At 41.1% G+C, this 22,718-nt stretch overlaps 1 protein-coding gene across 4 annotated transcripts in view; it reads left to right on the top strand.

Annotated features, from left to right (window-relative positions):
* LOC122550467 (rho guanine nucleotide exchange factor 7-like) overlaps nt 1–22,350 on the top strand; it is a 137,417-nt gene extending 115,067 nt beyond the window's left edge. The window contains exons 19-22 of one of the 4 annotated variants that reach the window (XM_043691228.2): nt 3,627–3,803; nt 14,636–14,735; nt 16,270–16,324; nt 19,231–22,347. In XM_043691228.2, the coding sequence (XP_043547163.2) occupies nt 3,627–3,803; nt 14,636–14,735; nt 16,270–16,324; nt 19,231–19,353 (455 nt within the window). In that variant the 3' untranslated portion in view covers nt 19,354–22,347. Of the gene's footprint in view, nt 1–3,626; nt 4,407–14,635; nt 14,736–16,269; nt 16,325–19,230 lie in introns of those variants that run through there. The other 3 variants (XM_087987899.1, XM_043691224.2, XM_043691226.2) reach the window with 3 other exon arrangements.
* Nucleotides 22,351–22,718: the final 368 nt, after the last annotated feature.

The raw sequence follows: 22,718 nt of genomic DNA, 5'->3' as shown, positions 1-22,718 counted from the left end.
TATGAGATCCTCCTTCATTCCTCTCAACTCCAGTGAATATAGTCCTAACTGATCCAGTCTCTCCTCATACGTCAGTCCTGCCATCCCAGAAATCAATCTAGTAAACCCTTCAGCACTCACTTAACAGCAAGAACATCTTTCTTCAGATAAAGAGACCAAGACCATACACAAGGTTCTCTGTGTAGTCTAACCAAGGCTCTATACAATTGCAACAAGAGATCCCTGTTCTTAGACTCAAATCCTCTCACTATGAAGGCCACCCAACCAATTGCCTTCATTACTGACCTCTGCACATACATGCTTACATTCAGGGACTGGTGTACTCCATGTTTCATTGCACTTCACCCCTCTCAGCCTTTCAGATAATATCGTGCCTTTCTGCTTTTGCTACCAAAGTGGATTACCTCAAATCTATCCACATTATCCACAAGTGTCATGCATTTCCCTGCTCACTCAGCTTGTCTAAATCACACTGAAGCATGTCTGTATCCTCCTCACAGTTCACTCTTCCACCCAGTGTGGGACAGTTGGAGAACTGCCAATGTAACACGCATAATCAATAAGAGAAGAAGAAATAAAAACAGGTTACCATAGCTCAGTTAACTTGACATTTGTTATTGGGAAAATGTTAAGAGTTTATTATAAAGGATGCATTGACAGAGCATTTAGAGATACATCATACAATCAAGCAGAGTTAACATGGTTTCATAAAGGGGTGGCATACTTGTCAAACCTATTGGAATTCTTTGAGGAGGTAACAAGCAGGATAGATAAATGGGAACAAGTAGACATAATATATTTGGATGTCGGAAAAGTATTTGATAGGTGGTTTTCATATATTAGGACTTAATAAGACAAGAGCCAATGGTGTTGAGAATGTTACATTAGCATGGATAGCGAATTGGCTACCTAATAAGATGGGCGGCACGGTGGCACAGTGGTTAGCACAGTGGTTAGACCCGGGTTCAATTCCCGCCTCAGGCGACTGACTGTGTGGAGTTTGCACATTCTCCCTGTGTCTGCGTGGGTTTCCTCCGGGTGCTCCGGTTTCCTCCCACAGTCCAAAGATGTGCAGGTCAGGTGAATTGGCCATGCTAAATTGCCCATAGTGTTAGGTAAGGGGTAACTGTAGGGGTATGGGTGGGTTGTGCTTCGGCAGGTCGTTGTGGACTTGTTGGGCTGAAGGGCCTGTTTCCACACTGTAATGTAATGTAATGTAATGTAATCTAATCTAATAGAAGATAGGGAGTTGGGGTAAGGGAGCATTTTCAGGATGATAAATGATGGACTGGCACAGGGATTGGTGCTGGTGTCACAGTTATTTTCAAACTATATGAATGACTTGGATGAGGAAAGTGAATGTACTATTGTCAGGTTGACGGATGACTCAAAAATAAATGGGTAGGCAAGTGGTGATGATGATGATGATGCAAAGCATCTGAGGAATGATGTTGAAAGATTGAATGAGTGGATAAAAACTGGGTGGGTGGAATATAATGTAAGAAGATGTGAGATTATGCCATTTGGTAGGAAGAATAGATTACTTAAGCAGAGAAAGACTACATAAAGCTGCTTCACATTGGGATCTGGGAGTCCTGGTAAGCTAGCTTTTTGAGATTCATGTACAAGTTCAGGAAATAGGTGAGGCAAATAGAATGTTTCAAAAGGAATGGAATGATAAAAAAGGAAGTCTTGCTAAAAATAGACAAGATAGTAATTAAACAATACATAGAATGCAGAGAACAATTTTGAGCCCCCTATCTTATTTTCTCATGTGGAGAGGTTGATTAGGTTGGGCCTATGCTTGCAGGAAGTTAGAAGAATGAGAGGTGACCTCATTGAAACATATAAGATTCTTATGAGACCTGACTGGCTGGATGCAGAGAAGGTGTTTCCCTTTGTGGAAGAGTCTAGGACTAGTCGGCATGATTTCAAAGTACGGAGTCATCCAGTTAGGACAGAGATGAGGAGGAATTTCTTGTCTCAGAATAAATTAACCTGTGAAATTCTTTCCTGTAGTGGCTGGTTATTTAAGCATATTCAAGGCTGACATGGACAGATTTCTAGTCAAGGAGTATTGGGAATTTACAGAAATTGGAGTTGAGGATGATCAGATCTGTCATGATGTCAGTGAATATCAGAGAGACTAGATGGAACAAATGGCCTACTTTTGCTTAAGGTCTTATAGAATGATGGGGATTAATATGAGAGACATTCTAAGAGATTTTGGTCAGAGCAAGAGAAACTATTTATACAGCAATTTATGGGACTGGAATTAATGACTGAAACAGAGAGTGTATACAGGTTTGACGGGTGAAAAAGGAGATACAGGAACAGAAGTTACAGGATACTGTTGACATGGAGGTTAACCACCAATGGACTGAATGGTCTGTTTCCATCTTGTAAGTTCTATGTAGTGTCATGATTCTGGCTGTGAAGATCAGTGATCCTTGACCCTCCCCATCCTTAGATCTTGGCCTTTGAATTAATCCACACTCAGCCCTAGCCACTCCTTTGAATCAGTACACCCTCTGACCTTGGTCCTTGGCTCCTCCTTGATGCTCTGCACCTTCTGTACTTAACCCTCAGTTCTCCTCACCCTCCATCCTTGGCCCTTCATGCTCTCAACCATCTGGCTGTGCTTATTCAGAAAGTCTAACCTGTATCCCTTTGGCCTTCCAGCCTCTGCTAACACTGTGCAACCCTCACTGAAGTTTTCAATTTTATTCCTTTCCCTTCCTGCAGCAATCATCTTGTCTTTTAAAAGTCAAGGGAAAAATCAACTAATTAGTCCAAACGGGTTGTGAAAGTTTTGATTTATCCTGAAGCGCTGATGATAACCAGAAGGTTTTCTTTCTTCAGTGAACACAGTTTTATTAAATCATGTTTTGCAGTGATCTGAGCTGTTACTGACAATCTGAATAACAATCGATTTTCTTCAATTTCATGAATTAATTCCACTCACCCTATCCGACAGTTTCAGTACTAACTCGGAGCTTCAGTTTCAATCAGTGATCTGACTACCCTGAGTCATCTTCCTTTTATATCTTAGACTCTTTTCATAATGTTTTACCTGGCCCTTTGTGTTGAAGTTGTGAAGCATCCAAACCAGTGGTGGGATGTAACTGGGCCTTGAGCAGTCACCTGATCTATATTGGGATATAGTGTAATTTTGTGATATCACAATCCCAGCAAGAATTGGAGAATGGCTATCCATATTGAACCTTTGACCTGAGATCCCACGGTTGTGACTTCTTGCTCGGGACAGGGAGAGGGTTGGGTGGTGGTGGGGGCTTTTGTGAGAGATGAGTAAATTGGTCTATAATCTGCTATTAATGCTTTATCAGTTTATCAAAATGTTTTAAGCATTTCATGATCCCAGACTGGGAGAAGCTTCTGAAACTAACCCTGCTGTAGAATTTGGATTGAGAACCTTTGTCGCTGGCCTAACAGTTTTTTTTCTCTCCTTCTTGTCTTCACTCCACCTTTGCTTTAATTTCACCTTTTGCATTTGTTACTTTCTTTCTCCTTTTTCCTGAATCCAACCACCAACCCCTCCAACTCCTGCCCTGGCAATGCACCCATCACCATCTGCTCCCGTCACCCATCTACCCCATCCACATCAGCATGGCAAGGCACTGATTTGATGCATAATCATGTTTTGAGTGACGATGACCTATCAAGCCTGGACTCCCCAGCTCGTCGCAGCAGCCTCTCCCGCTTGGAGCCTGCTGATCTGTCTGAAGACTCTGATTATGACAGTATCTGGCTGGCCCACAGTTACCGAATGGGATCAGCAACTCGTAAAAGCTGTTGTTCGTATATCTCGCACCAGAACTAAGGAAACATCCAGTTTTTAAGAATTGCTTGTTGTATTAATTCATTGTCTGGTGATGTTTCCTGCAGTGCTGTGTCCTTATGTTAATGTGTCAAAGCAAGGTATTTTATAACTTGTGTGTAAGGCTGTTCCATTTACCTCTCACTCTCTTCCTCTCCTTCTTTTGGTGGTGAGTAAGGTAACACACAAGCAATTCTCTACCAGCTGAATTATCTGACTTCAGTTGGAAGTGTCAATAGAGGGAGTAGAGCTACACTTGGCCTCAGCTCCCTGAGGCAGGGAGAGAAACATCAACCAGGATTATTGCTCCTGATTGATGCCCAGTGGCCCAAATGTTGCATAAAATATTGCAGTTTTGAAATTGTAATTTGAACATTCTTGTGCAATAGTTTGTTCAGTTTATTGTTTTATATCCTGCCTTTTGTTGATGGTAGTTAATGTCTCATTGAACAATATTTTGACTGTAATTGGGCTTACTGTTTGATTAATGAAATTACAGACCTAGTGTAGGCACGTCTATTGTAGGTGATGGAAACAAGTGCTGGAGTTCACAGCAGATCAGACAGCATCCATGGAGAGCGAACAAGCCAACGTTTCGAGTCTAGATGACTCTTTTCCCGAGCTGATGAAGAGTCATCCAGACTCAAAACGTTAGCTTGCTGCCTGTCCATGGATGCTGTCTGACCTGCTGTGATCTCCAGCATTTGTTGCTTTCGGTACAAACTCCAGCATCTGCAGTAATTTGTTCCTATCTATTGTAGGTGGCATTGAATGCATCATGTTGACACCTGTTAGAACATTTTTCCCACCAAAGGTTAAACTGAAATCTCTTCTGTACCGATACTGAAATTTGTTGACAATACACAGAAACCTTCAGTAGAATGTTGCATTACAATGCACTGTGAGTGTTCAATCTAAAACCTTTGACTTGGTTAACTGGCTTCATGACACCACTAGCTGGGGATTAAGAGGCATGGGTCGACATGAGATGTCTGTCGATCAGAATCTGTTTGGGATTTGCTGAACCCAGAATTAGAATTCCTGATGTGAGGGAGATATCCCGATGTGCAGAAAGTCAGACGAGTGCTCTATGGTAAACATTCTTCTGCTGATTTGCAGAAACTGACTGTAAAACTGAAGGATCGGTTGAAGGAGTTATGTCAGTAACATCCTAAACATTTCAAATATGACCCCACCAATTTGTATACTTCATAGTAAGAGAGCACAAGTCACAGCATTTCAAGCAGACATAGGGATTGATGGTGAAAATCTCTGGTAATGAAGGTAACCTGCTGCTTATTACCTTTCTTAGAATTTACCTTACAGAGTTTAAGTCAGTTAAAACTGGAGAGAGAGATTAGGCAGAAGTGGATCAATTTTTTTTTATGGTAGCACCTCGGACAATAATCACTGTCTGGATTTTGAAACATTTCAAAAGTACGAGGAGTTCCAGTGTGACAATGCTAGTGAATCTGTTGTAAAATAATCATCACAACAGCAGTCAGCAGTCCAGGGTAAACTGTGCCTTGTACTTGACTAAAAGCTAAAAGTGAAACATCCTACTCTTTCAAAAATACAATGTATATCAAATGATTTCATTTTATCGCACACCATAACACTGATAGTGTTGAATTCAAAGTTACCCTTCTTGTTCCATGGTTTTGACTCTCAACACTGCTGTTCATTCAGCTTCCACTGAATAGTCACAATGTAAAGCCCATTTGGATTTATCCAGATATGAAAATGTCAGGAGGGTGAACTGCAGCAATGGAAGAAGGGATGTAGCAACTGCTGTTTAATGCGATTATTGTTGGGTTATTCTTTAGAGATAATGTTGCATGCTTTCCTGTGCAAGAGCTTGAGATAGATGAGTTGAGCTAAGACTGTGTCATAGTTGTGCCCCAAATTGGAGGGAGTGAACTTATTAACTGATGCGGGATATTTAGGACCTGATACTACATCTTCCGGGGGGGTGCAACTTGTAATATCTGGCATTCTAGGAATTACAAATGTAGCTGTTATTCGGAGAGGTGAGGTGCAATTGTTTTTGTCTCATGAAAATTAGACATTGCCTGTTTTTATTTCTCCAATGTAGTGACATTGCTATCTGAGAAATCGTGTGGTTCAAACTGAATGTTCCTACAGTTATCCCAGTAAACCCTAATTGGGGGATTGGTTTTATTGTTATTGGATGCAGTTTTTCTTTTGAGAAGTTGGAAGAAATTATTGATTGTGTAGAAAGGTTTTTCTGATTAACATAACTAACATCTCTGCCTTAGAACACTTTAAGTGTCAGCATCAGTAATTTAGCATTTTGCACAAGTGCTATTTGGTCCATCATGTCTCTGAAAGAGTTGTTCAGTTAGTCCCTACTCCCTGTGCTTTCCCCATAGCCCTACAACCATATTTTCTCTTGAATATGTTCACTTGGATTTGCTAATTTGGTCACTCTAGCAAGTTGTAACAACAAGCTTATTCAAAATGTTAAGTGCTAGTTCTATTCTTGCTTGTGATGGTGCAATAGCTGAAAAATTTAACAAAACCCTATATAAATCACAAAATTTGTAACTTGTTATTTTAATTTTTTAAGTTGTAAATTGTCCTTTAATTCATGAAATGCTGCTGATTGATTCATGGTGGAGTGATGCTGCCTGTTGTTTGTTCATATAAAACCATTTATATTTATCTTTGATGCTGATTTAAAATGTGAGGAATCTCACTCTACTTCACTGCACTCTGATGTCATGTCCTGATTTGAGATTTAAATTATCTTTAAAATATTGGGTTAATTTCAATAATTTCATGCACTAACAGTAAATTAGCAAAATTATATGGAGGAACCTGTCCAGTTCTGGATGTGTGTTTCCACTTTGTAGGCTCCTTTCTGGGATTGTCCATTCGTACAGTTCACTTATGGACCTATAGCCATGTTGTCATGTAGAACCACTTCATATCAAAGCTACACTTGCCGTGTAAATACATCTCATTATAAGAATGCTTCAAAATGAGCGTTAGTCAAAATTTGACACTGAGCCGAGGAATGAGGTATTTGGAATAGTTACCAAAAGCTTAGTCAAAAAGGTAGGTTTTAAGGAGCTTGGGGTTGAGGTGCAGCCACAAGTCGTGGAGTGTTTAAAATCAGAATACACCCGAGGCTAGAGTTGGAGGATTTGGGATTTAAGAGGATTGGAGAGCCCGGGGAGGGGTAAGATCAGAGTGGGAATGGATGCCATGTAGGTCAGTGAGCACAGGTGACAGTGGCTGAACAGGACTTTGTGCAAGTTTAAAAATATGGGCGGCAGAGTTTTGAATGAGATCAAATTTGTGGAGAATGGAAAATGGGAGTTGGATTGGCAGATCAAAATTAATGCCCTTTTTTATTTTTAAAATGCCTTCCCTCTCCTTGTTGCAAATATTGAAATGATTGGCTTTAAAATATGAGTAATAGTGGCTGATGTAAAATTGCTTCTTATTCCGTTTCTAGTTTGCAAGGCATCAAGGTTAACATGTGACATTTCTTTAATCTTTCTGGTGACTCATATGCCTTGATTTCTTGTAATCGGTACCAATTTGCTTCCATTACTTTGTATGCTTCAAAAGCTGCTTTGTATCTTTTGTGTGTAGCTAAAGACTCTGATCAAAGCAATTTATGAAGAAAAAAGTTGCATTTGAATAATGCATTGCATATCTCTCACTTGGATAACTTTTATACTGTGCTAAGCAAATGGAACAAGACTGAAATACCATTAATTTAGAGTACAGTGTTTATGAAAGTAAAAAGGGAAATCATTAAGCTTATTTTATATGTAGTTTCTGTTTAATGTTAAATCAGAGACTGGTGATTCGGGCAATTTGATAAAAAAAAGTATTGTCGTGACACCAAAGTTGAATTTTGAGATGGATCTGATTTCTTTAATACACATGTATGTATATACCTTTATCAAAGGACTTGTATCAAGGCAGCCACGCAGCAACTTATTATTTATCAACAGTGCCCAGGCTTATTAGGAAATAGTTTTGCAGCACTTTCATTTATGCAGAGTGCTTGACAAATGGTTCCTTATTTATTGTGTTTCAATGATATTGTGTGATATTTTTATAAAGTTGATACGAAGTAGTTAATCAGATCACTGTTTCACAATGAAAGCCACTGTTTTTTGAAGGATAGAATGTGTGCAGCCAACGCTGATGGACTGCTCACTATTTGCTGTGTGTTGTTGACGTTTCAACAGTCACCGTGTACAGCTCTCCGGCAATGTACTTGCTTTATTTCTGTATCGACTAGAATTGTTAGACTATTTTCTTGTGGCTCTTGGCATGTAATTAATTCTCTGGCACATGCAACAAGTTTGAAAACCTCATCTGTGTGGAAAGACTGACTCACCATCTCTGCCTTTTTGGGATTATTTGGAATCATACACAGATCAGAACGAGCAAGAGTTCTTTTTTCTCAAGGAGTTTTTTTTCCCCTCAGGTAGGTTAGTAAATCATTTGATTTTTTTTTAACAAGAATCCAACAGATTTTGTGTGATACTTATTTGATCTCAGCCCAAAAATAACCTGAGATTTAGTGAATCTGTTTCACACCTTGCCGTTAGGTTAGGGATTTCAAGTCATGATTTCTGATTGCTGGTCGAGCGAGGGAAACGCTACGTAAATGCAACAGCTTTACAAATGCTATGGCACAGGCTGACTTTTGTCTAGTTTCCTGACCTTCTGTCCCATCGTACACTGTTCTGTCAGGGATCCCTACTTACATTCTAACCTTGAAAAACATTCAAGTTTTCTAATCCAGATGCCATTAATATACAGTGGTTAGAAATGCAATCAAAGACAGTGTTATTGAGTGAGATTGGGATTCCGATACAATGCTGTTTCCTTTTAGGAATGTCCAACATCTGAGAGTTTCTGGGCTAAACATGTTAAATTTTAAATCTGAGATCCCTGTACATTTTGAGATCTTGTCACTATTGGTTCCCGGTTTTCTGAATTGTTCCATAATGTTCTTTTATGGATGAATATGCTCTTCTACGATATCTCTGATTTATCCACACCAAGGCAATGCCACCAAAACAACTGATTTTAAACCTCTAGCTCCAGAAAATTGAAAGTGAACAACCAAGGAAAGATGCAATGTTTAGTTAAAAAGCAGTTGGTTGCCCAGACTTATTTGATAAGTCTCACATGAGTGTGACCACAGAGCTGTAGTTTGTTTGCCTGATTTACTGGATTTTAAAGTATAATTACCATTGTTTTGTATGAATCGTTCATTTGATGTAATTAAAAGTGATTGCTGCTCAATTATCCAATTTCTTTATATTGAAGAATTGAGCCTTGCCATTGTATTTAAATGGTGACAATCCAAGGTCAGTGACTGGACTAATCATACCAGCAGAGTATAATAGCAAGATTCTCTTCCAACTAGTACTGAGAATTTTCCAGTTGATATTAGCAAAAGCAAAATTAAAAATAAAGTGAATTCAAAAATGGTTTATTACTGTGGGTTAGGAAAAACCTGGTAGCATGAGGTCATATTGGATATCTTGTCTCGTTGCACAAGGCGATTTTCTGCCAAACACAATATGTTGTATGCTCAATAGCCTCTGTACTGTATAATTTGTGTCAGTGATTGGTGATATTTTTGGTGAAAACAGCTTTAAAGGTAATTGCCTTTAAGTGAACAAACTGTATATTTGAGTGCTGCATATGTACAGTCTGTGTATTGCTGCCTCCTGTGGTTTGCATATATCACACCCAAGTGTTAGTTTTATAAATAATTTCACTTCAGCTGTAAAATACGGTTTAAATAAAAAAGAAATGCCTTTATAAGAGCATTGGTTTCTTTGTAAGTCAAGTTTTGTCAACCTGAAATTCATTGATGTTTTGGTCTGACAAACAGGCATTGCTGGTAAAACGCTCTGAATAAAAAACAGACCATTCAGCCCAGCCAGTCTCTGTTGGAGTTTTCCTCCCAAAAGCCATTATATCTTTTAACACTTTTAAAAGTCTATCTCAAGTCGCTGCATCTCTTAGAGTCAATCATTGTATTGGGAGCAAGTCTGTTCTGGTTGTGAGATGCAAGTCTTGTTCTCAGTTGATGAGTATCATGCTGCATTGAATTCACTTCACCCACTCTTGGCCCCATTAGTTTAAGTTCAAAATATTAGTTGTCATATACCTGTGTGATGTGGCACGGTTCTGCATTTACAATCCACATCCTTCAGACAGATCCTCAAATGGACAAATAAAAAAGAAAAGATTGTTTTTGAAAAACGAAGCCAAATATCAGATTGATTCCTTGAATTTCTTGCTATTGTGGGAAAATAAACAACAGTATTGTTCCTTGGAAATTCTGAGTTAACGTTTCATTCAAGAATTTCACAATTTCAAGTAGGTTTCTCTTCCAGGGACAAGTTTCCATGTTTTGTGTGGATTTTGAGTATCAAACCATGAAGATTGAAGTCATAAACAAAATTTGTCACTCTCACTTCTGCCTGTAATTACAGGCTAGGTACACCCATCAGAGCAATTGTAATCGAGAGCAATTTTATGCTGCTCATGTACTGAGATTCCATTTAAAGAGGTAGGGGCAACTTTATTCTTGCCAGATATATCAGTTTATTTTGTGTTCTAACTGATCTTCCATGCACTTGTTAGGCAGTCGATTAGATATTTAACTAGACTGTGTAACTTATGTGCTAGACATTTTAAATTTTTTATTAATAAGTTGAGAGGTAGACATTAGTAATGACAAATCTCAATTCCAGTTAAGGCTTCAGTCATGTGGGGGAAGTAACGCAGGTCCATGAAGATTGAGCTGATTAGTAAGGATATCGTGCAAAATGTGGACAGACTAAGCTGAGTTTTAGATGAGCCCTATTTTAGGATGCATGTTGAATTAGTCAGGTTTGAAGGGAGCAAGGGTATGGATGAGACTTTCAGCAGAAAATGAACTGAGGTATGAGCCAAAATCGGGTTATCCATCGCTGTACACTGGTGGCTCGATTATGTGATTGGAAGCTTATCTTGCAGTCAGAGATGACATCAAGAATAGAAACGATCTTAGATGCCTTGGACAGTTGAACTTGCCATCAAAATTTAAGCCCCTGGGATAAATGGGATGGAGGCAGCAAGGATTTGGCATTAGCTGAGTGACAGGAAACATAGTGTATGCACCACCATAGGAGGATCGTTAATAGCTCAGGGAAGAAGCCTAAGTGTGATGGGCAACTGATGGAACCAGGGTTTTTTCACCCAAATCAACAGAACATACATAAAACATTGCTTCAACTAGTCTAAACATAGCTGAAAGTTTTGTTGGTCTTACAGGACATGAGGTAGTCATGGTGGTGTTTTTATAACTAATAGTCTTAATTTTGTGTTTAGATTAATGTCCCTCAATTTGAGGCAGTAACAATCACGAAGTTGTCCACATTCAACGTATTACTGTATCGGGTGTCCACTCAAATAGAGAGAACTGGGAATTGAGTTCCCATTAATTGTTCCTCCACAAGGTGTATTGTGTAGTCAGTACAGCTAGAGTCATTAGCAATAAGAGATTTGCATTCAACCTCCAATTATTTGCACATTAATTTCTGTGAATGAACCAGTGGGAATCCTAAGCCGCCTTCATTCAACTGCAATTGTGTCTTTAAACGGAAAGCTTATTCATAATTACTTCTGAGCAGCCTCTTTGACTCTGACATTTCTGTTACAAGGTGGAGTCATTTTCTCACTGCATGACATTTAAAAATTGTGGAATATTAATGCTTTTTCATTAAATTGGAGAGTAACATAGAGTTGCAGGAGAAATACCAATATCAGAACAAAATTGTTGTGATGCTTATATCTCTGTCAACTGTACCAATGTTTTTACTTCACTTCCTATGCAGAGATTTATCCGTTGTTTTGTATTTCCTACTTTTTACTGTTTGTTTTTCTTTCCATGAGAAATTTTCAATCTGATTGGTTGATTAGTCTCTCTTTTGCCTGCCCATACTGTTGGATGTAGCAAGCAGCAAAGTCAAACTGATAATGGGAAAAGCAGGACTGTCGAGCTCACTGCCATTTTGTGGGTAGCTTTGCTCCATTTCAGTGGCACGTCTTTATGCTGACTACACAATTCAGGCTAATAACCTCCTTTGTGTAATTTCAGTAAAGTAAGTGTTCCAACATCAGAGAGTTTGGCTGCTATTTTCTTAGACATGATGTTTAAATTGATCAGAGATGGTCATACATGGAACAGTTCACCTCCAGAAGGGAGAAGGTATGGAGAGAGAAATTACTGCAGACGCTGGAATCTGTACTGAGCTCTGATTAGATTAGATTAGTCCACACCGATCCTCCGAAGAGTAACCCACCCAGACCCATTTCCCTAATGCACTGAAGAGTCACCTGTTCTCAGAACGTTAGCTTGCTGTCTCTCCACAGATGCTGCCTGACCTGTTGTGGTCTGCAGTATACTTTATTTTCAGAAGACACTGTTTTACAACAATGTGACCTCCTAAGTCAGAGTTTCATTTCTACCTCTTTCATTCTCACTAAATTCAGGTAAAACTGACTTCATTTGAGTTGGAGATGAATTTGCTCACGTGAACCCATCTGTCTTTGGACCATTTGCTGTGGGGATAATTTTGGTCCCAATTTATACAGAGTCCAGTGAGTTTCCCATTGGGAATCCCCCTCTACCGTCCCTTTTTGAAAGAGCTAATGCAGCACAGGGAGGATGCCAAGCTTCTGTTTTTCTTGTATTTGTTCATGGGATGTGGACATCATTGGCTAGGCCAGCATTTGTTGCTCGTACCTAATTGCTCAGAGGGCAGGTATGAATCAGCCACTTTGCTGAGGTGCGAACAGCAGATTTTCTTCTTTAAAACACATTCGCAAACGACAATCAATTGTGGTTACATGGTTGCCGCTAGGCTAGCCTGTTTCTTGCGAATTTTATTGGATTCAAATTTCTCCATCTTCAGTGGTGATTTGAACTCAAGTCCCCAGAACATTAACCTAGAGACCGTGATTACATGACTGCCACTACACCACTGCCTCCTCTCTGACAGCACCAGAGGCACATGGCTCCTCCTACTGGTATCCTCAACACTAGATTATCTCGATGTCAGTTTGAGCTGGTGTGTGCCATTGCTCCAAGGGTCAGGGAGGCAGCTCCTGGAGGCCAGCGCCCTCCTCTGCAGTTTTGGCCAATGAGCTGGCCTGTGGTCCAATGACTGTCGTAAAGATATGAGCGAAACCCATTAGTGGCTTATTAGTCATCTCCTTCAGCTACTTGGAACAGTTTAAATTCTATCAGTATCATCAAGCTGTAGTCTGTAGGTTTGTGACTCTGTTGTCTGTCTCATAAATGTACCTTAGAAAGAAACTACATAAAGGTGACCTTGGAGGAAGGTGAGAGCAGCAGCCTACTCCTGGAAGATAAATTCATGCAACACTTAAACAGGACATCCGCTAATTTGCACCATTCTCCCCAAATCTTCATCCTTTGCTTTTATAAAACCCTCAGCTGCACCTTCTTCATACTCCAGGCTAAAGAGTTAACCTGGAAACGTGCCCCCTCCTCCCCTCCCAGCGTCAATGTAAAAGATCCTGTGGCACCATTCCTTTGAAAAAAAGAGCAATAGTTGTCTTCTAGTAGTCCCACCTGACTAAGAACAGTTTACTGTTCATGGGAACTCAGCAGATCTGACAGGATCTGTTCAGAGAGAAACAGGATTAACAGAATTGAGTCCAATATGGCTCTTCTTTAGGAAAGTTAACTCTGCCCACAGATGCCGTCAGGCCTGCTAAGTTTCTCAAGCATTTTGATTTTATTTCAGATTTCCAGAATCTGGAATATTTTGCCTTTAATTGCTCCTTATGGAATTTTATTGTACACAGCTTCACTACCTTGCATTTTGCCCTTTACAACTGAAATTACATTCCTACAGTTTCATGTTAGTTGTTTGGTAATCTTTAACTTGTGAATATTGCTATATAAATGCAATTTTTTGGTATTGTCAAGGTTCCAAATAAACATAAGGAATTTGTTAGAAATCTTTAAAAAAAATTATTCGAAGAATCAGAAAGTCACAAAAATATTAACATTACTAAACAAAACAGTCATCAAAACATGGGACCCTTTTCAGAATCTCTCACTCATGGATCAGTCTCCAGTCCATTCCCACTAACATAAATTATTCTCAGCTTCACTGCAATGTGTTCAAATATTGAACATTGGTGCATAATTTTAGCAATATCAAAATGTCATATAACGTATTTACACTTAAATGAGGCAGCTCCATTAAAGGCAGAACATTGATGTTTCTGAGTGGGCTGACATTTCTCTTCACACTCCAGTATGATCACCATAGCTGGTGGTTGAACTGCTCTGTTGAAGCTTTATAGCTTTACAGGCAATGGAATAATGGTAGAGGTAATGTTTACAGACACGGCTGGCACCGGCCAACATGCATGATGCAAACACATGGATCAGCACGTACTGACCTGTTAAAAACACTTGCAAAAGCATAAGAATTGGAACAGAAACATGCAGATTGCAATGCATAAACACACATGAACCAGCACTTATACAGAGCAGATTGATGCACACTGACACGTGCCCACATAAATGTGCACAGTCAAATGCTTACAGGTCCAGATAGAGAGCAACAAGCACAAACATACAGAACGTTAGTAATTTATATCAAAGTCATACCCTTGTATTGCCTAATTTTTCTGTGTGCCAGCCTTGACCATTACTCCTATGGGACAGTAATTTCAACCTCTGAATCTTCTGTGTTACAGCGTATCGTAAAGAATCTGCTCCTCAGGTTTTATTACCAGAAGAAGAGAAAATAATTGTTGAAGAAACCAACAGCAATGGACAAACGATCATCGAAGAAAAGTAAGAGAACTCTGGAAATGATTCTGTCTCCTGTCTGTTGTATGGCACAGTTTAAAGATTTGTGCAAATTATTTGACTGCAAGTGAACAAGTTGTGGGTATTGGCTCTTGGTTGTGCCAAGAGTGAGCTAGGGAGTGACTAAGCACTGATCCTTTAGCTGGTTGGACAGCAGTAGATCGATCAGTCCAATTTGTGGGATGTTTCCCGAAGGAGAGAGGGTGGGCCTTCTAATCTGGGTTTTCAGAAGCCCCATGGATGCCCGCTCTGAAACATGTATCCATCAGATACCTGATGTTACCATGGAGATGCTTCAAGTGTCTACGTCTCACGAAAGGATTGACAAGCTGGATATGTTCTGTTAGAATAAAACTTGGGGCTGACCCAATAGAGAACTCTTAAACTATGAAAAATGTTAATAGAGTGGATACGTAGGCATTAGGTGCTTTTGTGAGGACGAGTGTAACTCAACATCATCAACGCATGGTATTCACGAGAGAATCCAATAATGAATTTGGAAGCAAAGCTTCACCCAAAGAGTGGCAAGAATGTGGAACTCGCTACCACAGTGAGTGCTCAGGGTGAATAACACAGATACATTCATGGTTAGACAAGAAGGAAATCGAGATGATGTAGGCAGATTTAGATGAGAAGAGGCTACAGTGTAGCATCAGCACCTACATAGACTGGTTGGATTGAATTGTCTGTTTCTGTGCCCTGTGTCTAATATACTGTATCATTCTGGATGAAAAGGCACAGGAAATGGGTGGCCTTTCAGCAGCATCATACCGATAACTGGAATGGTAAAATCTATTCAGGTAACATGGCATCAGAGCCTCAGCTTTTAGCTTTATTGGTTGCATGAAAACATACACTGTAGTTTCTCTGACTGTACCAGCATTTGGAATCCCACGACAGACATAATGAAAGGTGCTGACCTATCTCTCCTGTGTTGTTAATCATTGACATTGCTCATCGTAGCTGGACCATTATAATTTCTGCCCTTTGAGGTTTAAATTCCCATTCCTGCTAATGTACAGGTATCCCACTTGAATATTAAACAGATTATGGTCCAACTATTTAGGATTCATTCAATGTACTGGAAAAAGTTACTGGCTTTAAGCACATAGTATATCAGGAAGTGGCGAAAAACACAAGAAGGAACTGAAACATAGGTGTAGAGAAGGTGCAAATGGTAACAGTAGATTAATGATCAAAAGCAGCTGTCTGGTTAAATAGAGGCCATGCTTATCATTTGAAATGATGATGCTAACGCTGAGCCTAGTAATGCCTAACCTAAAGATGATGTGCTGTTCTTTGACTTTCTGGTGAGCTTCATTGGAATAGTGCAAGAGGCCGAGTACAGAGAGGTCAATGTGGGAATGGGATGAAGAATTAAAGGAATCCAGAATTTCTGGACTAGTGGGAGGTGTCCTCCAAAGCAGGGACCAACTGTTTTCTAACTTTTAACTTATCACTTCAACAGAGCCACATTTTTACCTGTTCCATTGTGACTTACAGTTTCCTCTTCATACAGGAGCCTTGTGGACACTGTCTATGCATTGAAGGATGAGGTGCTGGAGCTAAAGCAGGTAAAGCAAACATAAACAGGAACTTGCACACATTGCACTGGATTCCTTCATGTCATTTCCATGTGAACAATAGCAAGAGGCAGGTGGGCAGGCGAAGGAGGAAACGACCAGGATGTAGAAGGATTAAGGTGATGGCACACATTGAGCTAGTGTATATATAGATAGCAAACTCGACTCATTTTGTGAAAGCCGTGAGGACACTAGAACTGGGACAAGGCTCAGTCCTCCATTGGTACTCTTGTTCCTCTGTTAGAAGGTCGTGGGTTCAAGCACAGCCACAGAAACAAGAGTACATAATCCAGGCTAACACTCCAGTTTTGTACTGAGGGCGTGCTGCACTGTCAGAGAGTAGTACTGAGGGAGTGCCGCACTGTCAGAGGGTCAGTACTGAGGGAATACTGCATTGTCAGTGGGTCAGTACTGAGGGAGTGCTGCACTGTCAGAGGGTCAGCACTGAGGGAGTGCTGCACTGTCATAGAATAGTACTGAGGAAGTGTTGCACTGTCAGAGGGTCAGCATTGAGGGAGCGCTCACTGTCAGAGAGTAGTACTGAGGGAGTGCTGCACTGTCAGAGGGTCAATACTGAGGGAGTGCTGCACTGTCAGAGGATCAGTACTGAGGGAGTGCTGCACTGTCAGAGGGTCAGTACTGAGGGAGTTTTGCACTGTCAGAGGGTCAGTACTGAGGGAGCACTGCACTGTCAGACAGTAGTACTGAGGGAGTGCTGCACTGTCAGAGGGTCAGTACTGAGGGAGCACTGCACTGTCAGAGGGTCAGTACTGAGGGAGCACTGCACTGTCAGACAGTAGTACTGAGGGAGTACTGAGGGAGTATTGCACTGTCAGAGGGTCAGTACTGAGGGAGCGCTGCACTGTCAGACAGTAGTACTGCGGGAGTGCTGTTATGTTGATGGGTGAGATGATAAACCAAGGCCCCATGGGTTTAATGAGCTGTATATAAAAGATCCTACGAGTCTATTATGGAATGAAATAGGACAGTTCTCATTGAAGTCCTGGGTAGTATTTCACCCTTAACCAACATCATGAGAACTGCTTGCTTGTTGTCACTGAATAATTGCAATGCACATGGAGACAGTCAGCTCATTATATCTTCACAGACCCTCTCAATGAATGTTATAACTCATCTAATGCTCTTATGAATTCCTCAGTAGCTCCCATCTCACTACTTGCCAAGCATTCTGAACCCTAACTAATCGCTCTGTGAAAAGCTTTTTCTTGCATTACATTTGGTTATTTTGCCAATTACCTCATCTCTGTGCCCCCTCCTTCTTGATCCTTTACTGAGTGGAAACAGGGTTTCCCCTTCCATACTGTTCTGCCCTCTCATAATTTTGAAATCTTTTATCCAATTTCCTCTGAACCTTCTCCATTCCAAGAACAATAACTGAAGTGTTTTATCTCTGGAACCATTGGGTCCAGAAATTTCGGCATTAATAGCCTTGTTCCTGTGTGCCCTGCCTTCATGAATCAAGGTCAGACCTCTGTTCCTGCACACTCTTTAGAGTAGCAAAGGAGATGACATTTTTATTTTCTCTGAGTTTTGTGGAATAATTGTAGGAAGAGGTGGATAGAGTCCTGTTAGATACAGGAATCAAGGGTTATCAGGGATAATTGGGAATGTGGAATTGAAAACACACACAAATTAATCATGATCTTATTGCTTAGCAGATCAGGCTGGAGAGGTGAAGATGTTGACTTCTCCTAGTTTGTATTTGCCATTTATTTTATGTTGTATCTCCATGTTCTCCATGCTCAAATTAGCTGCCGTGATTCCTACATTAAAACAAAGACTGCACTTTACAAAATTATGCCATTGGCTGCAGATCACTCCCAGAAGTCCTGAAGTTGAGTTTTACCAATCTTTTGTAAAGAATGTTTTAAAAATAGTTTTCCAAAAAAAGGCCACCTGGAGTTCAATGAACAGAGACTTCAGTGAATTCGACCATGGTTGACAACTTCCAGGAGCCCTATTGGTGCCCCCTGTGACCTCTGCCACTGCCCTTCGAGACTACTGCCTTGGGCCTCCGATACCCCTGCCCGTGCCCCCTGCTACCCGTGCCCATGCCCTCGTATACCCATGCCCTCTCTGACCCTTGCTTATGACCTCTGCCTGTCCCCTCTGTGACCTCTGCTCTATCTGTGCCCTCAGTGACCCCTGCTTGTGCCCTCCGTGACCATTGCCCGTGCCCTCCGTGACCCTTGCCCGTGCCCTCAGTGACCCCTGCCCATGCTCTCCGTGATCCTTGTCCATGCCCCCTGTGACCCCCGCCCATGCCCTCCTGTACCTGTGCCCTCTCTGACCCTTGCTTGTGACCTCTGCCTGCCCCCCTCTCACCTCTGTTCTACCCGTGCCTTTTGTGACCCCTACCCGCGCCTTTTGTGACTCCTACCCGCGCCTTTTGTGACTCCTGTCCATGTCCTTTGTGACCCTTGTCCGTGCCCTCCGAGACCCCTGTCCGTGCCTTCTGTGACCCCTGTCCGTGCCTTCTGTGACCCCTGTCCGTGCCTTCTGTGACCCTTGTCCGTGCCCTCCGAGACCCCTGCCCGTGCCTTCTGTGACCCCTGCCTGTGCCTTCTGTGACCCCTGCCCGTGCCCTCTGTGACTCCTCTCCGTGTCCTCTGTGACCCTTGTCTGTGCCCTCTGTGACCCTTGCCCGTGCCGTCTGTGACCCCTGCCCGTGCCCTCCGAGACCCCTTGCCCGTGCCTTCTTTGACCCCTGCCTGTGCCCTTTGCGACCCCTGCCCGTGCCCTCCGAGACCCTGCCCACACCCAGCGATTCTGGTCACGTCCCCAGACCCTGGCTGCAGGGCTGTGCAAGATAATTCCCAGCTAACATCGATGTCCAGCACCTTTGTTAATCTTTTGTTCTGAATTTTGTGCTGCAGGAAAATAAGAAGATGAGGCGTTCCCTGGACGAGGAGCAGCGAGCCCGCAAGGAGTTAGAGAAACTGGTTAGAAAAGTTCTAAAGAATATGAATGATTTCTCTTGGGATGAAACTAATTTATAGTGAACCAGTATCTACAGCTGCAGTAGGTGGGACATAAACAGCAGACTGGAAAAAACTGCTGCTGATAATTATCAAACAAGCGCACATCACGTCCCTCTACCATTGGCTTGTTCACTATTTTAACAAAGACTGGCAAATTTTAACTGAGTCCGCCATCCATAAAACAACAGACTGGGGATTGCCACACACAAGTGTTCTGCTCATGAGTATTATAAGCTGTAATCTCCAGGCTGTGCAATTGGACAGTATAAGTTTAGGGTCACCTGGAATGTGGGTATGGAATCCAGCCAGACTGATGTCCTCCGTCCATGGATGTCCTGAAAGATCCGGTGCGTCACCTTTTGTAGCAGAATTGCCAATTGGGAAGAACACGGCACTGGAAATATGGCACTTCCTAAAATAACTTCATCTACAATTGTAACTGAAAGGAAAATAATTATCAGGGAATTTGACTTGTCGTTTGATCATTGTCAATGATTTGAGTCAAAGTTGGAGAGCAGTTTTTGACTAGACATTTGAGGGTTGCATTTCAGGTCTGCAAACAGAATTGTACGATCTCTGGGCAGTTTCAGTGGCTATTTTTATTTTAACCTTTTGGTCTCGTGGTGAACTTAGTCTGGTGAAACGTGCAGCGTTTGTTTGGAAATTCCTTCTGTAACTGAGGCTCAATGGAAACAGTCTCTAAACCCGTGTGCTGTGAACGATGTATTATGCATGTGAAGCTTAGTGCATTCTTATGTTGAGGTGCGCAAGTTGTAGGATAAGCTTTCTCATGACAGGTTTAATCACGGTGAAGCCCAGGCTCTGCATCAGTGCATCATTGATAGTGGCTTTGAGGATCTCTGCTCTCACCAGAAGCCTATCTGGACGAAACCGGAATCCAAGGAAGAAGCATTAAAAAAAGCACTCTCAGCTGTAATATTTTGGGATGATTCAGACAGGCTCCCTTGTTCTATTCCCCTCCAGCAAGGCTTCACACTGGGAGCACTACTGATCTGAAACAACCGACATAAGATTGTAGTAAAGGATGAAAGGGCATTCAAACAGGTGGGAGCTCAAGCTCTGTTAAACTTCTGACTCATGTGGCTCTGACTTGGACAATATTTGAAAGCTTTTTTTTTGCTGTGTAGCATTTTCCTGATGATTTCGTTCTCCTGAAATGATAAGAATGATGGTTGGTTTTATTCCCTAACCCAGAAATCCTCATCCATAGCAGCGTGAGTGACTGGTGGGAACCAGTTAAGAGATTTCCAACCACGTGCACACTGCTCACTATAAAAGCAAGCTGTTCTGTTTACAGTCTTGCCTCTTTAATGAAGACTTTTACTGCGGGAGAGGAAAATAAGTTTGCAGCATTAAATTTTCCCTTTTTCTAACAACTGGGAATTCTCATCTTCAATTTGGACAGACTATTGTAAAATGCACAAACCCAATCTCTCCCCATTCCTGAGGTTGATAGTGAGGGTCTGACTTATAACATGTACCGATGTACTTTTCAAATTGCACGTAAATATTTTCACTGATTAAAACCAGCACTTACCAAAGCTAACTCTAACATGTTGCAAGTGTGATTAGTAACTTCTGTAATTTTTTGTTTAAACAGCCAGAACTTCAGTTATTGTTTTAACTTGTACTATATAATAATCTAGACAAAGGCACCAGGCACAATTGGAGAAACAAAGTTACTTTATATTTTTTGTTCAGGTTGTTTGTCAAGAGTTATGGTAGCTTTGCAACTAGCAGGTTAGTTTACGTCTGTCAGATGTTTCTCTCTCAGTCTCTCTCTCTCTCACACACACACACACACACACACACACACACACACACATATACACACACACACACTTTCTCTCTCTCTCTAACTCACTCACTCTGTCACTAAGGAAAATATGGAGCCCTCATCTCCTGTAATTAAAAGCTGACCTCAGGGAATGACATTGTGGTTGTGGTGTTTCATTCTAATTCTGAATTAAAGTGGAGAAAATCAGGACAATGCTTTGTGTTCCAAGACTGGAGTGTGCAGCCCCAATGTTATGGTCATGCATATGGACCAACCACTGGCCTTGAAACTTCATGACCATGGATAAATAGGTTTTTAAAAACCTCAGAGTTTTTCAGCTTTGACAGAACTAACTGGTACTGCAGACTGATGATAAGTTTTGGTATAAATCACAAATGTGTCAAGATATGGGTTGATATTTTCCAATAAAACTGCTGGGACTCTGAGCGACCTGCTGCATGTAAGGAACAGTAGTTGCATTGGTATTGGGTCTAAATGGGAGAGCTTTCATTGCTTCTAATTATTTTTAATCCTGTGTGAGACTATCATTTAGGGAGTGTGATCTGGTAATGAATCAAAAAGGGGATACGGAACTAACAGCTCATGTAGTTTCTGTATGGGACATTGACTTTTTTATAAAGCAAACTTTCTGCAGCATTACTGATTTGTTCTTGTTTTGTAGGTTGAAGGGATATTGTAGGCTGTGAAATCTCGTAGACTTGGCTGAATGAAGCTGTCATCTTCACTCCTGTGCAGTCCTGTAATGGTTATGGGGTGTTGGAACTATTTTTGATTAATTGTGATATTCATGAATATTGATTGTATCAGCTTGGTAAGTCTGCCTGCTCTAATTAAGCTGCCAGTCTGGTTCTGCAGTACCATCTCCCTGTGTCATTCAGCTGTGGTTATAGGGACTCTGAAATACCTTTGGGTGATCATTGAGCAGGTTCTTCAATGGGCTGGTGATCTGATAGGTTTGTTTTTAACCCTAAGCGGTTAATTAGAAAATCCCTGCAATGTGTTTTAACATTTCTCCATCTGTGAAAGATGTAGCATATGGAGATTAAACTTGCTTAGATACTTCCTGACAAAGTAAGATTTCTGTGGCTGATTGGTATTTGTAATTTAGGATTTCCTTTGTAAATAGATTTAATAAAACGATTAACTGAAAGCGGAATTTCTTATCCTGACTGAATTATGTTCATGGTGAAAGTGGAGAGAAGGGCAACTTCTTCAAAGTAGGCATCCTAATATGTCCACTCTTCAATGCTCTTAACACAACAAGATTGCAGTTGTGGATAAAGAAATGAGGAATACTCTGTTTTGAAAAGCCTGGACTAACAGTAGGTTACAGCGCAGTATGGAGTAATACAGCATGGTGTGTATTGGTGTGTAGGGTATGTTAGAGGAGGGCTTTATACGGTACCATTCAGTGCAGTAAAGTTCTCATAATCTCACCAGACCGTAGAGCTGCTCTCTCATTAGAAAGAGAGAGAGAGAGAGACACCCAGTAGTAGATTAACCTGAAGGTCATCACCATCTCAGATGAGGGGAGAGTCCTCCATGGTAACCTCAGCTTATGCAG

This window comes from Chiloscyllium plagiosum, unplaced genomic scaffold (assembly GCF_037043375.1).
Source record: "Chiloscyllium plagiosum isolate Xiang-an unplaced genomic scaffold, Cpla_swu_hap1 HiC_scaffold_6, whole genome shotgun sequence".
NCBI lineage: Eukaryota > Metazoa > Chordata > Chondrichthyes > Orectolobiformes > Hemiscylliidae > Chiloscyllium > Chiloscyllium plagiosum.
This window is presented reverse-complemented; position numbering and strand designations above follow the sequence as displayed.